Here is a 24,038-nt window from a genome sequence, read left to right as displayed (position 1 = left end):
AAAATTTTGTAAATTAGCTGATTTTTACACAAGCTCCGCCTGATCTTTGTTGTTCTGTTTCTACCTCTGGAATTTGTCCTTTTGAAGTTCTCTCCCAAAATACTTTCATTACCTCTTACCCACTTGATAAAATATAGAGTAGAATATCCACCCACCCGTCTCCATGGGCCTCCATAGTTCCCATGTCACTCCATACTTTCCACCCTATCTTTACGTGAAGTAAAGGGGAGTGTCCTATGTCTATGACCTTCTGTAGCTATTTAGATCTCCTGAGCTCCTTGGCTATTGGGAAAAGAAAAAGAAAGAAATGTGAGGGCTAAGTGTCAGGGTCATGCTCTACTTCTGAAAATGCAGAAGGCAAGTTGGAGTGGGACTGAAGAGATACAGGCACGCCTGGGTACCATGACCTCCTCCTTTGCTGATACAAGAGGTGAAGTGGGAGCAGAGGCTGGGGGCTGTAGCTCTTGCTGGACTGCAACATGCCTCTGTAGCAGTGCACATTTTAACACATCCCCAAATCCTCTTCAGTCAGCAGCAGCAACTGGAGAAAGGGCAACGCAGACACTGTTTGAAAAAGGATTTTGGGGTGGCAGGATGGGGATGTGCGCTCTGGAACAGCTAACACTCATTCCTTCAGGCACAGGCAAAATGCACTGTCTCCTCTTGCAGGCCTTCTCCTAGACTGCCTGCTGCTGCTATTTGTGTCACCTATATGTAAATGACATTAAAGCCCTAACCACATTAAAGCTTGTCCACGGTGGTGGTGACACATGGCTGCTAGCTTTGAAGTTTTACTAGAGCACACAGTCTCTGCTGCTTCATGCTAGTCATCTGGGAAGAAGCAAGGCAGGAAGCCAGACACCACCGTTGTCAGGGCAGAGACAACAGCGTACCTGCTCAGGAGAGTAAAAACCGATCCTTGTGCTGTCCCGTGACCAGCCTGGATCTTGTGCGCCGCATACTCCTTCTGCTACGTATTGCAAGATACTTGATATCCATGAAGCAAAGGGAGGATATGTGCTGGCTTGAGGACCTGAATACCTGTTTTGACAAGGTAGATCATGGCTTTCACAAAATAAAGCTTTCTTAAATGGTATTAAACTGCTTTTATGTGACTTTCTTAAGTAACCTGTAACTCTCTTAAGCAATTATAAGTGATGAAATACTTTTAAAAACATTAGCCCATAGAGTGTTGATTGTTTAATCTTTGTACCACAAACTAGTACATTCTTTTTATTTTTGCTACACATAAAATGAAAATATGATCTGACAGCATTTGTGAGCGTCTTTGTCACTGGGTCCAAGTATACATGCAAGCAATGGGCTTGAAACTGGATTGGCAAACTAAGGTTTCTGCATTTTTTATGTTAACTTCTCTCTTATTTTTATTATGAAAAAATAAAAAATCAGAATATTCTTGGACTACTTTAAATTTGTTGTCATTGCCAAACTTCAGCAGTGAAGTTGTTCTACAGAGTAGCAGTCCAAGGGCATATCCAAACAGCCAGGCATTTGCAGGCTTGTACCATCCTCACGTGAATGAGGGATCTGAACCAGACATGACATCCCTCAGGATGGCCTTAGCACCACCATCATCATGGGACTGTGCCTGCCCTCCTACGTCCCCTCTCTTGTGCCGTTACATGGCAGTACCTCACCCCACACTGTGACTTCCCATCCCTGTACCAGGCACGTCATTTCTACACAGGACCAAGTGGAGTGTTTCAGTGCCTCAGGTCAGGATGTGCCCCTCGACTCCCATGCACATTTTTAGTTTAGTGTCTGTACCTCATCTACCTAGAATAAAAGGTACGGGTTTAAGGTTTTATGTACTTTGGAAATGAGAACAGAAACAGATGTTCTGGCAATGAGTCAGATAAAATAAAAGAAGGCAATATCATACCCACAATTTTATTATATCACTCTGAATGGTATTAAAAATTTGTAAATTATGACAAGTTTTCAAACAAAACTAAGTTCAAACCATCTTCTCTTGGCAAAACATATTATTTATGTGCTTGAATTGAATTGTTTTATGTAACCATATCCCTTAAGCATTCATGAACATTAACAACATTATAATTTTAATGGTAAGTTCTAGGTAATAGATGCAAGGCAGAAGATGCTATTGGATGTAATAAAATCATCCAGGTCCTGGCTGATGAATACCCAGAATTTAAAAGCTGTGTCTGCACTACAGACGATTTCTGTAGCATCACAACTTTGCTTGGGAAACAGTGCAGCATTGATAAAGGTAACTAAACACAAAGATTTAATTGTGAAGAACAAAAAGACATATATAATTTTTTAACCTTCGTTTTAAGTGAATTCAAGTTTCTTTACATATTTCTCCAATCTGATCATTCGCCCAAAAAATTTGTTTTTTCCTTTCTATGATATTTGCCCACTGACATGCATATGATAGCAATGCCATATCTACTTTAAAATAAACAAAACCAATAAAACGCATGTGAGCTCTTGCTCATTCCAACGGAAAGCAAGAGTGATAATACTACATATGTTGAGGGCTACTTGTTGCCCAAGCAGGCTTGAGCGCCACTGGATCTATGTTACATATAGAGAGCCGCATCCAGCCACCTTGTGAATGGAGCGTGGGTGAATGGGGATGCACAGCTGTGCAGTTGTGTCACTTTGTGTTGTAGGAGCACCTTCACTACATCTAGGAGAGGTTATTGGATGCGGGAAACACCGTTACTACCTTCATAAAGCCGTACTTAATATATAAAGTGCATCCTTTTTAAAATTCCATTGAAAGCAATGAGCCCAGCTCCTTTAAATTTATTTATTATCCTGAGAACTCTTTTCCCTTCAGAAAACCTATTTCTATAATTGAAACTTACTTGGTTCATTAAAGGCTTGCAGTTTCTGATCCAATGTCTGCTGGAGTAACGACTAGCAGAGCTGACATGAGAGAGGTAAAATCAGCCAGTGGATGAGAGTCTGGAAAGTAAGCCCCAAGGTTCACTCCCAGCTCTGACACATCACTCCCTGCTGGCATCAATCGGTGTGCAACACACAGTAGTAGAATATATGGCTTTGTTGCACAGGAAATAATAGCATCCTGACCCAAACAAGCAGAGTGGGTATCTAAAACCTGATGTTGATGTCACTGGAAGTTGCTTTGCTTCCAGCAATTTGAAGTAATTTTATATTTTTTGCTGACTGAGATTACATTTCTCACCAGTATAGCAAAAAGCTTGGATGGAGTTACACTGTTATTGGTTTTACCTACAGGTGATAACTTATGGTATTGATAGATAGTTTCAGGGGTAATTCTCCCTGTCTATATTAAATGGCTATTTTAGGTAATGAATGAACCATCTTCTGGAATGCCCATTCTCTCTTTACAAATTATGCATTGAATTAAGATGATAATCCATGATATGTCCGATCTGTAGGTAGTCAAAATTATGTGAGACAAATCCCTTTATGCAGTAAGGATTAGTGAGAGTTTCTCGTATTACTGTTAGCACATGAATTGTTAAAGTAGACTGTATGACACAGCTACCAGGAAACAGTAAGCATGAGGAAGATGCATTAGTCTGCAAGACTCTGAAATTATTACATATTTACATGCAGCTCAGAATGAAACTAGGGCTGTTTCATTAACTTTATTGCATTAAGACGATTATCCCTTTCCTGAGTTTGTTTTGAGCTGATGATGCTCCATCTTCCATTTGATTTATATCTCTGTTGGTGTCTGTACAGAACATTTGGAAACTTCCTCAAGATCAGATACTGAACTGAGTTTTAGGCAACACAGAAACCCCAAAGACCAAAGACACCTGGAAGAACTAGAGAACGACTGCAGTATTGCAAAGCAACGCTGTCGAGAGGACCGCCACTGTTTTCCAGCGTATAAGAGCTTCCAGCGAGCGTGCCCGGCAGACACAGCAAAATGCCGGCTCCCAGTGCTCAGCCAGGAGTGTCTGTCAGCATGGAAAGAACTGAGGAAAACAGCGCTGGGAGAGTGCAAGTGTTCGGAGCCACTTCAGATGAGATGCCTTAAAATATGGAAGGGAATATTTAACAACCCTTGTTTACAATACTCTCAAGAGAGCCAAGCTTCAGCAGCCAGTGAAAATGACGAACATGGTGATGACGATGATGATGATGATGTTGATGATGACAAAAATCAGGACACGGCCATAGGTTAGTGGTATTCCAGCAGTCTGAACGCTTTCATACATAACAGTTGTGTGCACAAGTCTGTGAAAAAAGGTTTTCTTAATCCTTTACAGTTTAACATTGGAACAGACTAGTTTTGAGAGGCTTATTTAGATGTGAATGAATAATCTGATAGCCAAATTATAGTCCGAGTTCAAATACTATTGTCCTTCAATGTGTTAATTTGATACAACCTGATCCAAATCTGTCCCTTGTAGTATTACACTACAGCTAGAAACAATATAAGACCAATAACAATAATTTTCTAACAGCAGGAATTGTCTGTCTGCTTTGACTTTGGCTCATGACAAGCAGTTAGTTCAGCCTGAAAATTGGGTGCACTGATGAAAACATTAAGGCCTCTGACCTTTATACATTCATAAGAAATCTGAATTTATACCGTGCTCAGCAGCTCTAAAAACTCTTCTTGAGTTCGCCGGACCTATAATTATGTAGAAAATGTTATCAGCAGACATTGATAAACTCTGCTTTCACTCCAAAACTCATGAATATATGTAACAGTGATTTTAGAGTTTATTAACAAGCTGAAAGGTCCTATTTGGTCAAGCTAATTTGTTTTATTCTTATTTATTTTTAGTACTGGCACTACGCCAGCAACATGGGCAACACTTTAAAGTTAAAAACTAAGCTAAGACATGATTTATCACTTATGCCTATATCCATCTCTTTTTGTTCTAGACAATATTAGCATGGAAACAAAATTACAATGGAGTTTATCTGCTCTCTCCAAACAAGGTAAGCCTGAATTTACTTACGAATCCTAACAACTGGTTTTAGCTCCTTTTTCAGATAGTGTAGAATGTGTCTTGAGATTAAAATGAATAATTTTCATTCAAGTTACTGAAGATCAGGGCATCAATAGAGTCAACATATTTTCAGTTAAGCTACTGAGTAGATAGGAATCCAAAAATGTCACGTAAGAATCCTGATGCTGTTAAATTTACAGAGGCAAATCTTATCCCACAAACATTTAAGGGTCAGAGTTATATAGATCTTTTTCGAGGTTATATAGTGTAGGCTAGAAACACCTAAACTAGCTTTAAAAGCACAGAAATGCCATTTGTATTCTCTCCTCCATTACTTATTATGTAGCCTAGCATGAGACTGTATGCTGGACATTTCAGCAGTTTCAGGTATCTACTAGCCACTAGCTTCCAGAAACTGTTACATACCATGAAAAAGCTTCCATCTTGCCAGTTTTCCCTTTCTTCTCCCTTAGTTATCTGGCAGGGGTAGAAAATTGCAGGACGGTTGCTTATGTGGGCCAAGAAGTGGAAGGGAGAATTACGAAGCTCATACAATGGGCTTAAAAGAGACAGTGCTGGAAGAGCTGGATCAAAGTTTTTGGGAGACAAACTTGGTTTTAATGGGAATGTTGCAGGCAGGATGACTACCAGTCATCACTTGAGAAAAATTTTGTTGTGATTTCATTTTAAAAACTACTGTTCTTTTCCACATACACAGCAAATGGAACCTGTTTGGATGTGAACAAGGAGTGTGTTGAAGATGAAGTATGTAACCAACAGTTGTCCCTGTACCTTAAGGTTTGCTCAGTAAATAAGAAATGCAACATGGAAGAATGTGAAGCAGCCATAAGGTTCTTCTATCGAAACATGCCTCTTGAAGTTGCCGAAATGATGATATTTTGTGATTGTATCCAGCCTGATGAATCCTGCCACAGAGCCAAAGAACTTCTCCATGGCAAGCCCTGTGCAGTTACTGCAGTTCCACCCCCATCATGTCTGAAGGTAATCCACATGTGTGAAGAGAATGAACTGTGCAGGTAAGTGGAAGAAAGATTTTGCCCAGTAATGTGCTTTTGAAGAACGATTTGATCAAACAAATTTTATTTATACACCATATATCACCTCTACACCAAAACTCTTTTCTGCACTGTATCTACTGTATGTCCTCACTTGTGTTTGACATCTTCACAGACGTCTGCGTCAACTGTGGCAATTCCACAAGTGATTCCACGAGTAAACTGAAAAGGTTCAATGTCAGAATGGTCTGGAATCTAGTGTGGGCTTTTCTTCTGCCTGTTTCACGATACTTAACACCATTTCTGCTGGACAAACTATGCCATTGCATATTTTCATTACTGCTTTCTTCAGATAACATCTGCCAGTCTGCACCTTTGCTCTCTAGCAGTTTGCACAAATTGTGCAGCAGATCGGACGAAGTTTGTTTGGTTAAAGTAATTACCTCTTCCGCTGTGGAGTCCGACCTTTTCTACCCAACAGCTACGCAAACAACTTGGCCAGTTCAGAAAACTTTCGTCTTTTTCTTTTCATCTCAAGCATATCGATACTTGAAAAAAGCTGCCCTGAAACATGCACTGACCACCAAACTCATGAAGAATAATGCAGTTTTCAGATCAGGTTTTATTTTTAGAAAGCATGCAACAGGATTAGCCCATATTCGTAGTTCTACTTAATTGCCACCTTTTGTGGACGGTTGGTTGACCCACTTTGGTTTTCAGTGCCATCACCAGTTCACTTGTGGGTTAGACCTGAATTTTACCTGAAAGCTGTGCTCAAATTAACCTTCAGTCAAAAAAGCAGGAGGCCAAGAGATGCTTTCAGTTCTGTGCAGGCTATTCAGATTGACGTCAGTGGGAATTGCCCCTTTTGTGTCAAGAAGAAATGGGCTACAAATGCATGTCTGTGCATATGCATGTGTACACATGTAATATCCTAATGGAGACTTGCTGAAATACCCGTTATTACAGGAACATTAATGTTTCCTTGTACTGACAATAAGTGGATATAATTAGCAAAATTAGTCTGTGAATTATGGCTAGCCATGTCTATAAATCAGGAGGTGAATAATTCTATTAGCACAGAGGTGGCATCTGCTTTGAAACCTTTTCTTGTGTATTGAAAATATTTACGATAATCTCTCAGCCAGTATTGCAACAGTCCATGCTTTTCCATGTGGCTTGCTTGTAATCGCCACACAATACCGACAGTAAATTAATAACCTAATTTTATGATTAAGGGAAAAATGTTTTAATATATTAATATACAACACACAACAGTTTATCTTTATCATCCCCTAGCATTTTATATTTTGTTAGCATTTGGGAGGGGGAGGGGTTGGCATTGGATGTAGATTATTTTATGTAAAATAAGTTGAATATTCATTCTTCTTTCACACTGCCCAACAAACTGATCCACTAGAACAGCACCTGGTGTGGTTTCATTTTGATGACTGGTCTACTTCCTCTATCTGCACTGCTTCTCTGAGGATCTGAGGCTGTTGGTATTCACGCTGACTTCTGCTGGACCTTGGGAAAATCTCCCCAGGTGCTGGTTAGAAGCGCAGTTGCTTTTTCTCAAAAACTTTTTCAATAAAAACAAGTTTTTCCTCAGATTAAAATTTTACAGATTTCAGTCAAACCCATTAGGTGAAATTCAGAGCAGAATTTTGGCCAGCTATCACCGAATAGTATGATTTTAAGACTTAAGTGGTACCTTGGGAATACATTCCTTAAATGTTTTTTTGTGAAATCAGAGAGTTTTTAAACTGTCGTTGTATACTTTTTTTTTTTCCACCAGGAGAAAATACACAACTTTTCGGTCAAAGTGTTGGAGACACGTGACAAAAAAATGCTACAATGATGAAGCTTGTCTTGAAACTTTAATCAAGGATGACATGCCCTGTTCCGCAAATTCTGACTGCAAAGCAGCCTACATTAGCAGCTGGGGCACGATGCTGCGTGCAGAGTGTACCTGCCAGAATTTGCCTTCCGTGGAGCAGTCTTTGTGCCAGCTCTTCCATCACATGCTTCACAGCAAATCCTGCTTCCGTGAGTTACGTGAGTAGCACATAAAACTTTAAAGAATAATTAGTTTTAAAGAGTATTTAAATGCTGACTTACATGAAATCTTTACTATATCTTTGCTACCAATGATTACAGCAAGATTTATATCTGTGGGATATTTAATCCAAATCCAAATGCAAATTGCACTTACAGTTTTTTCCTGTGGTTTGGGGAAATATTTATACTAGTAGTAAACGAATAAAATTGACTACATGTGTCACTACATGAATTTGCTGTAATAACAATAACAGAATAATTTCACAGATTAGAAAACTCCAAAGCCTTCCTGTCATTGGCTTAATGCTGTACTTCGGTACACTTTTTTTACAGTATGACAAATTACATTGTTGTTTCTTTCTTTTCTTCTTGGAGTCTTAATATTAGCATAGCTTACTTGCATTTAGCAACAGACTTCATTCCACAGAAAATAACTTCAAAGATTTAAACAGGCCCTCTCAAAGAAGAAGCTGCTGTGAATGGAGGCTTCAGGATTTGGCCTTCTGTAAAAACCCTGGGGTTAGCTTGGATTAAATGTATGTACTTCCTCAGAACCAGTAAAACCTTTCAAGTGCCAGATCAGCTACTTATTTTAGTTAAATATAAAAGTCCTTGCCAAGTCTCTGGTTGAGAGAGAATTGTTAGTGCAGTGAATGGCCATATGGGATCAAACATTCATGTTTTAGTTCAAATCAAGAGTGTGCCTTCGAAGCAAATCCCCTGTTTGTCCCAACTTTATTGTGCTGTGGGTCACATCAGAGGGTGGTTCCACATCACAGGATGGTTCCTGGACTCCTGCAGCCTAAAACTGAACCTGAAGGTTCATCTGCCACTTCCGCGACACTCCAGCTACATCCAGGCATCTAGTCCATGCATCAGATTAAAGATCAATGTACTCTCTTCTAAAATCTCTGATCTATCACACCAGCTATTTTGCTATGTAAATCCTTTTAGGATTGCTGGTGCCTCATGGATACCTTATAAATGCTTATAAATATCTAAAGGGTGGGTGTCAGGAGGATGGGGCCAAACTCTTTTCAGTGGTGCCCAGCGACAGGACAAGGGGCAACAAGCACAAATTGAAGCACAGGAAGTTCCAGCTGAACATGAGGAAGAACTTCTTCACTCTGAGGGTGACGGAGCCCTGGAACAGGTTGCCCAGGGAGGTTAAGGAGTCTTCTTCTCTGGAGATATTCAAGATCCACCTTGACAAGGTCCTGTGCAGTCTGCTCTAGGTGACCCTGCCTCGGCAGGGGGGTTGGACTAGATGACCCACAGAGGTCCCTTCCAACCCCTAACATTCTGTGATTCTGTGATTCTGTGTTTCTGTGATTCTGTGATCATACCCAATGCCAGTCATCTGCTATATATAATACATATATTCTCAACCTAGCTTGGGAGAGGTAACTATATCTACAGATTTCAATGAAAAGCAACGACTATTTCATAGTTCCATCTGCTGGACTCTTTTTAAAACATGTGTTAATTGCACATATGCATTTCATTGAATGAATTAGCTATTTTTTTAGTATTAGCCACCAAAATGTTACCACTGATAAGGGTGCAATTTTTTTCTTGTCACTCAAAGTCTTCCCAGAAATTACAATCAGGTTGCTGAAACAAAGCCCTTAAGCTTAGTTAATCACTACTAAAATTCAGACTCTGAGAAAAGATTAAAAATCATATAACAACTGCACTGGAAAAGTGATACCATAACACACTTAGATTTGAGACTACTGGCAGCTATTTTGCTGATGAATGTTACTTATTTGTTTGCTTGCTTTATGGCTGCATTTAGTGGTCCAAATTAGTGATCACATCATTGTGTTAGTTATTCTTTACCTACAAAGAAAAAAGATGACCCTCATGTCATAATAATCAAATAATTGCTCATGAGCTTTTGCCATTCCCTGAAGCGGTCTCAGGATAAAATGGGGTTTTTCTGTGATGGATATTTCCCTAACGTAATAGGGACTGAAGAACAGAAGCTTGCTTGCTCCTGTGGTGTGAAGAATTCCTGCTAGTTGAATAAAAAACAGTTTGGGGATCCAGGGCCTTTGACTGAGTAAAGGATTGGCACCCACTCTACAGAACATTTGCAGAGTCTTGTGAATCTTGCTTTTGTTTTTTCTGGATGTCTAGTTGTAATGCAGCTAAACTGAAGAGAGGGATGATTATGGGTTTGACTGTAAAGCACAGTGTTAAATGCCATTATCTGCATGGCAATTCAGAGACCAGACCTCATCCAACCCCTTCTGCTAACTCCTTCTTCTGGAATGGGTGTTAACTTCGGATAACTTTCACTCTTACAGTGGTGATGAGTTTTAACATTGAAATCTTTCTAAACAGGCAAATACCCAGGGCTAGCAAAAGGAATCTTTGCCTCTAGAACTGGTGTGAACAGACCCACAAGCAGTGTTTACACCATCACGCTTTCCTACTCTTGTATGGCCCTGCCTTGCTACACACATCTGCTCTAGTGGCTGTGCTTACAGGATTAAAGCTTACTGCAGGCTCAGGAAAAGGCAAGAACTGGCTGCTATACGAGACAGAAGCACAGTGTGGATCAGTGCCAATGTAGGATGTCACAATAGGAATAAGCAAAAATGCCAGTGACAGAAAGTAAAAGGTGAAGTTTCCAAAATATTTTCACTCTGGGTTGTACTTTTGGATCTCACAGAAAAAATACTTCACAAGGAGATTTAGTCCATCGCTATTTAGATAATCATGTTCCAGGCTGCAAACATGAGCCTTTGTTATATTGTTTTCATTCCTCTAGGGAATCAAAATTTCTCAGCTTACAGTTCATGTGAGTGACCATGCACAGTCTTGTATGGTTTAGCCCCTTGCTCTGCAAACTATTCTACTTAGGTAAATATTTTACTTTTCATTTCAACAGAGACACGTATTTTCAGCTGTATTAATGAAATTATGCCCACTAAGAGGACAGGCCTTTATGAAAGAGTTGATTGAGGTCTAGCAGTTCATTTGGAGAATAAGCACTGCCTTTTGGAAATTACTTCAAACTACTACCTATTTCTCATCACTTCTACATTGGTTTGGTGGGCCCAATTCTTTCGGTGGGCCTATTTCTAAAACAGTTTATGTGAAAAGAGAATTTACACTGTTTTGAGGCAAAGAATATCTTTAAAGCACGCTTGTCCCCCATAAGACAAAATACACTGGAGGTTTGACTGAGATGGCAAAGGAAGAACTGTTCACTTTGATCACCAATTATCAGTAAATAATATTTTTAAATAGTTGCCTTTATAAACTCTGTGACTTTTCTCAAAACAAGAAACAGCAATATTCACTTAAATTATTATTTTAAACTAATATTTTGAATGGATATTTTCTCTCCAATGTTCAGGTCAAATTTCCATTAAGAAGAAAGGTTTTAATTGGGCAAACACAGAAATGCCAGGAAACAAGCTTTCCAGAGCACACCTCCATTCTTCTTCAATTAACGGTGAGTTTGGGCAAAGCAGTCCATGATTTCAATAGAAGTACGCTTGAGACTTCCCTCGTGTATGATAGGAAAGACTAAAGGTTGGGTCCCTTGGATGGATTCAGGCAAGTGAGCTCTACCTGTTGCTCCCCCATTCAACTTAATGTGGAAAAATCTCTCTACCTGTTTGGCTTAGCTTATATAACCACAAAATAAAGATAATGAGACTGAACCGATTTCTCTGATAAGTGGTTTTGAATTAGATGTCTCATAATCACTATATTATAATTGGGGAAAATTAAGCTATTAGGCATGCTGGAGCCTGACTCTCCATACAGTCACTAGAGAGTAGTAGTCATAATGTGTGATACAAATTATTTGCTTTGATGTCACACCTAATTCTTTCCTATCTCTCTTGACTTTTTTGTGCCATAGTAGTTACAACAACGAAATTAGGAAGCCACAGTAAGTGGTCTGAGAAGGTGCCTGTGTTACACTCTGTCAGACTTTACCTTCTCATGTAACAGAAGGGCAGATAATTGCGGATCATGATTTCCCATGGTCTGAAGAGCTGCATCTGGTTTTATTTCCACGCATTTGCAGTAAGCAATTAAGTGACATAAAGTTAAAGGATATTGAATTAATATACAAATTCTCTCATGGATGAAATAATATTAATTTTATATTTCCTTTTGAAGGACCCAATTACAGTGAGAACACTAAAGAGCTTAATGCACAAATATCGACTGTAACAAGAATGACTTTTTCTACCTTGCGTGGGGCAGATTACAATACTTCAGACATTACAACGCATTAGTTCCCAGAACTGTTCATGCTCAACACCTTTAATAGGGAAAAAATAATTCAAGATCTGCATGCAATACAAAATGAAGGGACTTCTATCACCTCCATCCTTCAACTATTGCTGAAGTGGGCAACCTGGGAAATATAAATATAGTTTCATGGGAATAGGATTCCTGAGACCTGTATGTGAATAATTCAGCTGCACTTTCAGCATTAAAATTACTTGAGAATCATGCATGTTATCCAAGTGCTCTGTGCAGCCAGAGTAGAAAGTCAGGGACCCTAAGAGGAGGACTGATCCCACATTTTCAGACTGTCCTTGCTGCAAGTGTTGGCTTCTCTTTGCCAGCTACAGAGGGAGCCTGAATCTCTAGCTGGAATGAGACTCTAATGGTTAAATAATGCAAGTTACAATACAAGAAATACTGCTTAAAGTAAGGAAATGTAAAATGAGATATTTCACCCCTGTGACTTGTTCTAACTGCAGATCCTTTCAGCGCGTAAAATGTATTATACATTTCCTTCAGAGATTCAGATAAACTTTTGCAAAAAGCAGACTGCACCCAGTTAATTGTGTTCCCACTGAAGTCAGAATACTTTCCAAAAACCTGTCCTTGAACTCTTAACAGAATTTTGGATGGCCTTAGAAAAATAAAAAGAATGCTGACCAGTCTAAACCATACAATGAAATATTCCTTCTATCGGAGCTGTCATGTACACTTGGTGGGAACTCTCTAAGCTATAAATGTCTCATAGAAAGCCAGGTCAGGGAGAAGTATCTGATTCAGGGTATCTACCTGATGATAAAAACCATATTGCAAATTGTTTCATAAATTCCACTGCCAAAAATCTAACCCAGTATCCTAAACTCATGTGCTAGCAAATGTGCATTACTCTGGCTGCAAAGGGAGTTACCATCTTTACAAAATATTTATCTTTACTGAAATCAAATCCCAAGAAGAATCCCAGGGTGCAGAGGCAAAATGGTTAAGTTGTTAAGTATGGCCTTTTGTATGTATGAAGATATTTGAAGATCTTTGCTTCTTGGTTATTTTCTGCTTGCAAAGCAGGAGATACGATTTGCTGATGTTTTGTCCCTACACCAAAAACTCAGAAGAATTCTTTATTTAGCTTGTCATCGAAAATACAATGTCTTTAACCAATTCAAACTAATGACCGTCTACAGATGAACATGCTCAGAAGAAACTCAATATTTCTTCAATTTTTTCTTAATTCTATAATTCATAAAAACACTTACTGTTCAAAAACCAGTAAAATTTCTCCACTCTATTGAGTGGCATTGCAAATCATGCCACTGGATAAGATTGGTTTTAATAAAAGGAGTCTTTCATAATAAATAATAAATATAAACATATATACATATATTCATATATATTTGCAAATAAATATAACCTTGTTCAGCTGCTATAATATTATTCTATATGAATGTGATAACCGGATCGTGTAAACATCTTGACAACCATTCACATACCCAGGAGGGTACAGGCCCACCCAGTCATCTGTGGGCTGATACAACCCTGTTAAGGAGATGTGATGTCGGCAGAGTCCTAATCATGTAAAAGTTTTTACCGTAAGCTTAGATGGGGGTCAGAATTCTGTGCCATTTTGGAAACAGCATCAAAAAGTGATAAATCAAACACAAATTCTCCAAACTTCAAAAATGTCATTATTGCCTACCTTGTTATGCATGTGCAGCCTGGTTTTGACTTATCCTGTGCAAATTATCTCCATGATTGTACACATCCACATAATTTAAAAGATTGCTTCCTACACTTTAATTCAAAAAATGATTCATGTGTGAAGATAAGCATTTACTTTCATCAGCATAGAGCTTTGGAGCGAAAGTATTTTTTGGCTGGAAGAGAAAGCTAGAAATACAGAACTCTTATCCTGTTCTTGTGAGATACAATAAAATTGGGATTGATCCAAAACTGTTGAAATTAATCTCATTTTGTCTTAAATTGTAGTGTTATCATATATTTCCTACTGATGAGTTTTGCCATGCTAAGAATCTAGATAAATAAGTAATTGGCAGGGTTTATCTATAATTATACCATCTGCTATGGGAACTGAGATTAGTTCAGCTCCAGCGACTTTAATTTGTAAGGTATTAAACTTTGTCAATCTGATCGTTTTAAAAATGTAGAAAAAAGCCTGTGACAAGCTGCAGGGAGCCAAGAAACCTCTGAACACCAGCCAGAATTAATCTGCCCAATAAATATTCACAACCTTTTCACAATGTATCCATAAGCAGGTAGATTTACACAAGAGTGTAATCCCACTAATTGTTCCAGCTGCTGAGCCCACAGCTATTCTCGCTGAACTTCATCACTGGAAATGTCCATCTGTCTGTGTAGACAGCTCCAGTTAGTACTTCAGTGGTACCTGCAGCCCCAGATGTTGTGTCGCTGAGGCTTGCAGCCCATCCTAGGAAGGGCAAGGCACGCATCATGCAGCTGCATCTTAACTTCCCTAGCACTGTTTCACATTTCAAGAACTGATTGAATATAGATTAATAGTGAAAATTTGTATAAAATATGCTTTGGATTTTTAAATAACAGCAGAGTGCCTATCTCTACACAAAGATTATAAAGCCTACACAAAGAATATATAAAATGAAGAATAAGCTCTTCAGCCAAAAAATTGTGCCCTCTCCTAGCCTTACACACTCCCTCACTTCTCAGAAGGTAGGAGAAAATATATGGCTTCTATCATGATCTCATCATTAACATTTTTCTTGTGTTCCCCATAGAACTGAAAAAGTTGTAATCAGCATCTCTTTTACGAGGAACTACTTCACCAAAAATACTGCATTTTATAAGACTTTGACAAAAAATAGAACATTTTGATTTCATTTGATCATTTCAGTGTTTTGTTTTATCGCAATTAAACACTTTTTCCAACTTTTTAAAGAAAAATATTACAATATTGTGGTGAAATTATACTAGCCCATTTTTAACCATCCATGTCTGTTTCTCCTAATAACTTTCCTAGTCTTGTGGTAAGCGATGTACTTTAAAAACTTTTATTTGCCTTAAATATGTGTTAACCTCACTTTCCACTTCAAAATAATAGGAAACTTTTGCCGCTACAACTGCCCCTGCAATTGTAGAAAGTTTTAAAAAATGACAGAGTATACAATTAAGATTCAGAAAATGCAAAAAAAAAAGTCTAAAAATTATTATTTTCCTAAAACTCATCATTTCAAAAGAAATGTTGTAACTTGAGAGGAGGGCCAACCGTTGATCTATTTTTTAATGTATCATATTAGCAGTCCTGCAGAGACCAGGACAGACCTTGCCCCTCAGTAGCTTGCTGCATTAAGTGGCATGTTCATTCTGTGCAACTTGTGATGGTTCAATCATTGCTTTAATTTTTCTCTTTTTGGAAAACCTGACTTATGGATTGATTTTTGAGAAAAAGTGAGCGTCATCCTGCAATAAAAACCAGGCAGGTTCAACCCCCCGCTCAGCTCTTGCCCATTGCTTGCCTCATTGTAGGATACATATTCACGCTCTCTTACTGGAGCTGCTCCAGTATCCATACTGCCTGTGCTTGTATTACACCACATGCTACATCTGTTGCATATATGTAGTGTATACAGAAATGTCTTGTTTAGGGCCTGTGTGTGCATGTGCACAAACACACAGAACATACAGTAACTGATAACTGATTCAGAGACCAGAATTTGGCCTCCTCACAGCCCAGATAAATGGCCCAGTGATGGGGCCAGGACTCCATCTCTTCCTCAGTGAATGTTTCACTGACTATGTAAGGTGAAGCAGCTTGGGAACAGCTAAGGCCCTCTGCATTTGAGTTCCTATATAAGCAAAACTTACTTAATTGTATAAACATAGCAGAATCAGTGCAACAGGAAAGTAGCAGAAAAGTCTCCTGTTTTATGCTTGCTGCTCTGGACTTGAGTCCTCCTGTCAAGCCATCTAAACTCCACAGCTCTCCATCCCAAGTTCAGGGTTTACATTACATTCTCAACTGAAACTTTTCCTTCAGAATATTTGATCAAAACTGCAGGATTCATTCCTCCAGGAAAAATAAGTTTCTCCTCATTTGGAAAACAAAAGTTGAAACAACTCTCAGTTTTTCCACAGTTGGAATTTTTAGTACATAAGCAGCCCAACTGAATTTTTGGTAGGAAGCCTAACAGAAAGAGGAAACTCCAGGGGCACAAGGCCCAGAAACACAGTGTTAGATCCCATTTTACATTCATTTGATTCTAGATCAAGTATTGCTGCACACTGCGATTACGGTAATATGTGAAAAAGAAAGGAAAAGAGATCTAGAAGTAAGAGCCTGGTCTCCTCTGATAAAAAGAATAAAATTAGCACCCTAAAATCAATGGGGAGAATACCCCAAAACACAAATCAGAGCAACAAGCTGTTCTCCTGGAACAGAGTAAAAGGTAGTCCTACACATACGAAGTGTAGAAGCACATATGAAGTGCTATTGGAGCTGTTGTTTACTAAACACAGTATGAAAATTATTTTGCACCAACTGGTGAAGGGAGAGTTATTCCTACCTTTGGCATACCACTAAGCCTTTTTCCTCCTTTTAATTACTTATGTCAGAATTGACAGTGATTTAGCTTACATATGTATGCAACCCAATTCAGATCTTAAATCTGCTTCTTATTACTGAAGAAGTAAATGTTTCATGTCTGCTTGCTGTTTTTTACTTATAGGTGAAAAAGTCTACATTATTGCCTATTCCTCCTGCATAGTTCTCATCCTAGGAATAGTCCTGTTGATTCTCCTCAAGATCAGGTAATTTGATAGGGATATTAATCATTGGTTCTAGGAAATTGGAAAAGCAGAAAATAAAATGTTTTGACTTAGTTAAGAGGTTGGCACTGCGATTGTCTTTAAAAACAGTTCGGCATGCCCCAGTGATGGAAAGAACTGACATTGCGGGTGTCAGCAGGGAGGAGTGAAATACGATGCGTATCTACAATGCCCTCCATTCATGCGGAGATCCCAGGCTTCGGGAGGTTTCATTTCCTGTCCCATGGCAGGGGAAGGTGAAATCTGAATTCAAAAATTCTGTGAGGCTACCTTCCTAGCCCTGTAGCAGGCAGAGGTAATGCGGAAAGGAAATGAGAACATTCAGCATTATAACATGTTTAGAAACCGAATCGTGAATGCTGCTATTGTAGTTAATATTGTTGCCAAACGCCATTTTTGTTGATCGGGTTCTGTAAATATTCTCCCCCACACAGCATGAGAAAGTGCCCATACACCAGCGCTTGGTAAGAAAACAGAAATGTGCATTCACTTAGTCAAATGAACATGGCCTTTTCCAAAATGATACATTTTCTTAGACCAAATTAAATGGCCAGATTTCAAGAATTACACTGTCAGATGATAGGTAACAGAACATGATGTAGCAGGAGCTATATATAGTGGGAGGGATATGGAGTCAAATTTCATTATTAAATTCAGAGGCAGATCAAAGAGGAATCATGCAGAAAAATGCAAGAGGCAAGTCAAGGATATATGGGAACAGAGACTTTCTCTTTAGGTTTGCAGTTGCAGGAACATCAGCATATAAATAAAACTCAGATTTAAAGAATACATGGAATGGAAGAAAGAACAGTACATTAATAATGGTGAAGGGAATTATTTCATACCACAATGTTCATCATAAAAAGAGGGAAATTTTGCCACTGATTTCAATTAAGCCAAAGTTCAGACCAAACGTTGTATAGTTTATTGTTAAATACATGCACATTCTTTGTTTTCAGAGCCTGCAGAACAAAACATGAGTCAAGAAGTCCCTCGCCAGACCATTCTTCTGAAACATTTATGGTCCATTATAAAAGTCACAGATGAACTACTCTGTTGCTTATGCTTTTTAAGGCTATTCTTGAAAGCCAGCCTGTTGTACATATGGAATAATGAAATATATATTAGAAAACCTACTATAAATTACAGAATTTTGTAGTTGAGCACACAAAAGATTTTTATATTTATTAACACATCTTAAACCTTTCACAAGCTAAAAAAAAAAAAAAAAATAGAACTGTACTCTCATTTGCGTAGATTCACAGATCTGTCCTGAGCTGCACATTTCCTACATCTTTAGATGCACACGACAATGGTATAAATGCTGTATCAGCATGAATCTGCCTAGCAGTGGCAATCTTTGAAATCCACCCTTCTGATCTGAGCTCCTCTGGCAGAAAGGAAGAAAATCCACTCAGAAACATCTTAGAGAGCTGTTAAAAAGTACATATGTAGTGGTCTTGTATGCTAGGTTCCCAGGTACCAAGGACCTGACACGATATCTGTGAGGCAGCAGTCACAGGTAGGCTGCCTGTAGTCTGATGCTGGAGCAGTTGGTGGGGTAGGAGGATATCAGGATTATAACCCCTTTGAGTACGATGAGGGATTAAACTCTGGCTCTCTGGGCTAATGCTTTGACCCTAGTATGTTGTTGCTGGAACTGTTTTTTCTTTCTCTTTCAATACGCTTCAGAAAAAGAAACAAGTGAGCCTTGCCAGTTTGAATATAGTAATGTTAGAAAGCATTTTCTGGTCTGAATGCCCAGTGGAGAGAGCCACTTACTTGGGGCTGAAGTGCCTGCTTCTCAAGAGGGAAGTGATGACCCGTCTCATCATCTGTGTTTCCTATTCATTGTCTCTAGGCCATACCCGAAGTGCCTAATTCTCCCCGTGCACTGTACTGGGAGTCATGGTCCCTAACACACCACTCTGGATCCCACTTTCTGGCTATGAGTTCTGGATTTCTCCCTGTAGCCGAGTTGTTTTGCTAGATTTAAGCTTCTATTTACCAGCAATCAGTTGTCTTTGTTATCTTTGTAACGATCTGGTTCTGGTCAGCACACCACAATGGACTGGCATTTATTATACAAATGTTACCGAGAGCAGTATATGCATTGCCTTGTTATGATAGCATCTGATGAATTAATTTTATTTTGAATTTGATTAATTTTAATTTTGTATGAATTTCCACTAAATGTAACTCACACAGCAAACAGTACCAGGAAGGAGATACCGGTTCCACTGATTTCAGCCCCAGTTTTGACCATGGCTGATTCAGATCTAGGGCTAGAAGTTTATGAAGTGATCAGAAGAGCAGGAATCTCTACTCTTCAATGCAACTTTTGCTTATGGCTTTGGTAGCTTGTGAAATGGTTTAGCGTGAGCGCAAAACCTTAGGTGTGCAGTTCTAACGGGGAGAGTTTTAGAAATTTTTAACAACTATTACAGTATGCATTTTCTCTTTCTTTAGGATCTGCACAAAACCAAAAATTCCTTCTTGTTTTGCAACCAAATTCTATCTCATTACTAAATCAGCCTTTGGACCAAAATACAACAGAAAAGTGCAAAGTTGGTTAGTCTGATAATCAAAACAATCTCCTTTATCACTCCAAGCAATTTGCAGCATTTAGTTTACCTCCTACCATGTAGGTATTTCGGAAGTAGTGTATTAATATTCTTCATCTTAAAACTGTGAAGAAGCAAAAGTTTAAACTGCAAATACTGTTGAGAATATGTTCTAATCAGCGTTGGACGAAAACAATTCTTTAGATAGGAAATACACATCTGAAGTGAACCCTGTGTTGGGTCTCAGTCTGACTTCAAAAACAATGATGCAATGCTGAACCCTCTGTGTCACAAAATTTGAAGAGATCTGTTTATGTTCAGATTTAACTAAACGTCAACCATAAAAACATCTTTTGCAAATTTCTGTCTTATAAACTTCTTGCTTTCTAAATATCTTCTGTTTAGATACTAGGAGCTCCACTCATATATGTGCTTAAACACACACACACACTCACACACACACAAGTATGTACAGTGCATGTGAAACAGGGCGAGCATGTGAGTTACTCTGAAAGACAGCAAGATACTTAGTGGCTATTGTGTTGCTTCTGTAATTTTACAGGCTCTCTTCATTAGGGCTGACTTTAATGCTTAATGGAACAGTACATTTCCTCCATTATACATGTCAAATGTGTTCTTTTGGTTTGTATTTCCTAGTGACACTGTATTCTGTCAATTGTATCTAGGCATTAATTATTAAATAAAGGAATTTCTGCTGGGATGATCTGTATTCAAGTGATCATGATTAGACTAACTGCTTCACGAACAGTTTCATCATGGAAGAAGTAGTATCTTTTTAAGAGCTTCATCATTAAAATGTTTTCCCACGAAGATGATCCACAGAGGTCCCTTCCAACCCTTACCATTCTGTGATTCTGTGATTCTGTGATTCTGTGATTCTGTGAAGAGAGACATCTGCACCTAGTCCCCAGCTGAGGAAAATTAAGTCTTACTGCTGGTTTGGGATTCCCAGGACATAGGTAATTTTGGGTAAGGTTGTGGCATTCGTGCCCCTTTCCACTGGAGGGGGGAAGATTGATTGGGCTAGAGGGAGAAAGAGTAAATTTTAGCCTTGTAGCACTCTCACTTGCAAAGGTGAATACTGGGTTCCAGTTTTTTAATATTGTTTATGTAGTTTATCTAAAGATTGTTTCATATTAATTGTGTAAAGAGTTTTTGAGACAAGCAGGACTAGCTATTCCTTATGCAGTACTGATGCTACAAGGCTGTAAAGTCCAAGTCTCCACTTCCCGTCTTGCCACAGTGAAACTTGAATTCTTCAAATAGAAGATTTTCCTCAGCCATCTCACCTGTTCGTGAGGCGAGAGAATGGGCTGTTTGGAAAGGCAGGTTTGGACTCAGCCTTTTCAGGCTGTTGTGGGAATCGCATCCTGGTCCTCTGAGCCAGATGTCAGATCAAGCTAGTAACAGAGAAGATGGACAGAAGCAGCACCAACACCATCCCCAAGATTGTGCCTTAAAAGAGTGAACACCATTCAGTTTTTCCAGAAAAATTACTGTGGATGTTTTTCCACCAGGGAAAATACTAACTGTTGGATGCAAGCTGGTGAAGATAACTAATTGCAGCTCATGTTGAGGCACTTCAATGGTAACATGGGGTAGGGAATTTCACTGTTGACTTTTCCAAGAAAGTTCCCCTATCAACACGCTGATGTTTCAGACCACATGCTGAAGTCACTCAGTCTCCCATGAAGTGTGTAGGGGGTCTTAGACATTACTTAGAGGGCACAGACTTCTACTTTGCAGTGCAACATCTGAAGTGAGATAATGCCTCATTGCATTTTTCGACTCCTACCTCCATTCCTGGCTGTAGCTTCTAATGTTCAGTTTATGGAGAGAAGAAATGTTTCCCTAGTAACTTAGCAGAGATTTGTCAGCTATAAAAGCACACAGGAACAACTGATAAAAAGGTAATCCTAAGAAAAAGCACTCCAAATGGATTACGATGTAACAAAGTCAACACTGGCGCACATGTCAGGGTGGCAGCCTGTATTTACTCATGCCGTATGCATGAGCGGGTTCGCCAGAGCTGCTGAATCTGGTGTAATACATGAGCATATCCGTTTCAGTAAACACTGAGACAGATTTTATTTCAGCTTTAACACTGCATATTACAAAATCACAGATTCATTTAACCAAGAGGGTACATGACAATTCCTTAACAAACATATCATCTCTTTGACATCAGGTTCAAAGGACTAAGTTGACTTTGGCTGTAGTCCTCCTGCCTGCTGTGTTATTGCAGCAATGAAGATCAACACTGTGTTACTGCAGGACTGTAGAGAAAAATAATCTTCAAACATATCACATAACAAAAGAAAGCACTGATCAGCAAGTCAAGAACTGGAAAGCAAGTGTCTTTCAGTTCTCCAGACTGATTCTTCTGTTCAGTCAGTTCTCTAGACATTTCACAATCAATAAAGAGAACTTAAGGCAGTCTGAGCATCATACAAAAATTCAGTGGTAAAGAATCCTCATTTTCAGGTATTACAGTAACTGAAGAATATTTCTATCCCTTAAAAATAACTCTGTGAAAAATAAGCAGATCTTACATGTTCACACTAACTCTTTGGAAAAGTACAATTTCATTGCCACAGCACTGACCCCAAACATAGGAATTTTACCTCACAGACTTGCAGTCTTCATTTTGTGACTCCTGATTACAATAATGAAAGTTTTATGGACTTAAATTATGCTATTAAGAAACCAAAATTAGCCAAAGCCTTTCGGACTTATTCACAAGATCAGAATATTCACTTCTTATTTCCATAAACTCTGGTTATACATGGAAATGAAACATTAAAGTGCTGGTCCAGAGCCAAGTTGCCTTAATACATAAAAGTTTAAACTACAAAGCAAGCTGCTGCTGGAAGACATTAGCGCTATCCATGTACGGAATCAATGTCATTGCTGTCTTGTGAAAGGCACTGAAGAACAATTATGCCCATAACTAACGGAACTGATCAACTTCTCATCCAAAAAATCACAGCAGCCATGTTTTTAGAACAATGCAGTATCTCGAGCAGCCAAACAAGCTGGTATTTGACTTTTCTATTGCCAACAACATGGGAAAAACTACTATGAAAGTACTGAAGAAAATTCCAGCAACTTGACATGGGTCAGCTGTCGAATATTCACAGAGTAAGACCAGGGCCAAGACTGAAGGCTGCCCTGGGAACTCCAGTTTACGTATTCCATGGCCCTGGCTCAAGTAAGATGATCTCCATGCTGCTCTGTGAGATCTCTGCAGTGACTTTGATACAATGAGCCACAGAAGAACGTCTCCAAGCACAGAAGTACATATCTTGGTACATCTAATAGAAATGAATTAATAGTCTAATAAGACTGAGAGAGGGCAGCCAATAACTACTTCTCTCCTGCATGCTCTCAGAGTTCATGCTATCCCCTTTTCAGCATTTACTGAGGACCATCAGCAAAACAGGCAGGGAGAAAGCATGTCCCCACATCCCAACAGTGTTATCATGATAGCACTCCATTGCTTTTTCTTGATACCTTTCAACAAATATATATACATTATTATACTGACGTAGTAATAGGAACATGGGTTCATGGAAGCTAAACACCTGGATGCAAGCCATCCGCAGCCAGAAGGTTACTTCAGGGTGAAGTGACAGCACAGTGGGGGACACTGACAGAGATTAATGAGCAAGCATGTCCAGTGGTGAGTTACTCTTAATATAAGCATTAAGATTTAGAAATTCAGAAGCACTGGAGGCAGTAGCACCTTTCCATCACTTACAGTTCTCGCCATGTTTTTGAAGGGATGTAGTCTCAGCTGCTTTATTATGTGTTGAACTCCATGCTGCCTATGTGAGTGATACATGCTCATGGCACAGCTACTGGATTAGCCCTTGCTCTTAAGGGTAATATATGCCTATTTTGTGAAGCCAAAGATTAGGCGTAAAAATGGTCTGCATAGTCAAAATGATGCCAGCCCAGGAAAGCAGAGTAGCAGCACTTTATGTGCCTAACAAATTTTAGTAGTGAGAACATGAGATGTCTCGGGATTCTCAGTCACATTACAAGTAAAGGAGGGTTTTGTGGGGATTGCTTACCTGGACTCACAGGCCAAAATTCATCCCAGGTGGCACTTTTGGCACATAAACGTTGGGGTTTTTTTGAAACCAGCTTTATGTTTCTTCCTCCCCTGTAACGACCCTGACAAACAATCTATTTGTCTGTGACCTCCACCCTGGATTACTGTAACTCACTATGTGGTTGAAGCTGAATGTGTGGGTAAAGCATGAGCTCCAGATGTGACTGCTCATCTTTTCCAATGCTCACATCATTACAGAATAACAGACCTGCATCTAAGGCTCTCCACAAGC

General features: G+C 39.1%; 2 protein-coding genes across 5 annotated transcripts in view; one reads left to right on the top strand and one right to left on the bottom strand.

Annotated features, from left to right (window-relative positions):
• Positions 1-20,383, top strand: part of GFRAL (GDNF family receptor alpha like) — a 28,492-nt gene extending 8,109 nt beyond the window's left edge. For 2 of the 4 annotated variants that reach the window (XM_075414652.1, XM_075414650.1), the window contains exons 3-10: positions 2,096-2,254; positions 3,730-4,173; positions 4,888-4,944; positions 5,674-5,992; positions 7,770-8,029; positions 11,403-11,501; positions 17,005-17,086; positions 18,064-19,045. In XM_075414652.1, the coding sequence (XP_075270767.1) occupies positions 2,096-2,254; positions 3,730-4,173; positions 4,888-4,944; positions 5,674-5,992; positions 7,770-8,029; positions 11,403-11,501; positions 17,005-17,086; positions 18,064-18,151 (1,508 nt within the window). In that variant the 3' untranslated portion in view covers positions 18,152-19,045. Of the gene's footprint in view, positions 1-2,095; positions 2,255-3,729; positions 4,174-4,887; positions 4,945-5,673; positions 5,993-7,769; positions 8,030-11,402; positions 11,502-17,004; positions 17,087-18,063 lie in introns of all 4 variants that reach the window. The other 2 variants (XM_009942337.2, XM_075414651.1) reach the window with 2 other exon arrangements.
• The window catches only part of HMGCLL1 (3-hydroxy-3-methylglutaryl-CoA lyase like 1), a 121,359-nt gene that overhangs the window by 7,783 nt on the left and 89,538 nt on the right, over positions 1-24,038 (bottom strand). The gene's annotated exons all lie outside the window — the stretch shown is intronic.

This window comes from Opisthocomus hoazin, chromosome 2 (genome assembly GCF_030867145.1).
Source record: "Opisthocomus hoazin isolate bOpiHoa1 chromosome 2, bOpiHoa1.hap1, whole genome shotgun sequence".
Lineage (NCBI taxonomy): Eukaryota > Metazoa > Chordata > Aves > Opisthocomiformes > Opisthocomidae > Opisthocomus > Opisthocomus hoazin.
This window is presented reverse-complemented; position numbering and strand designations above follow the sequence as displayed.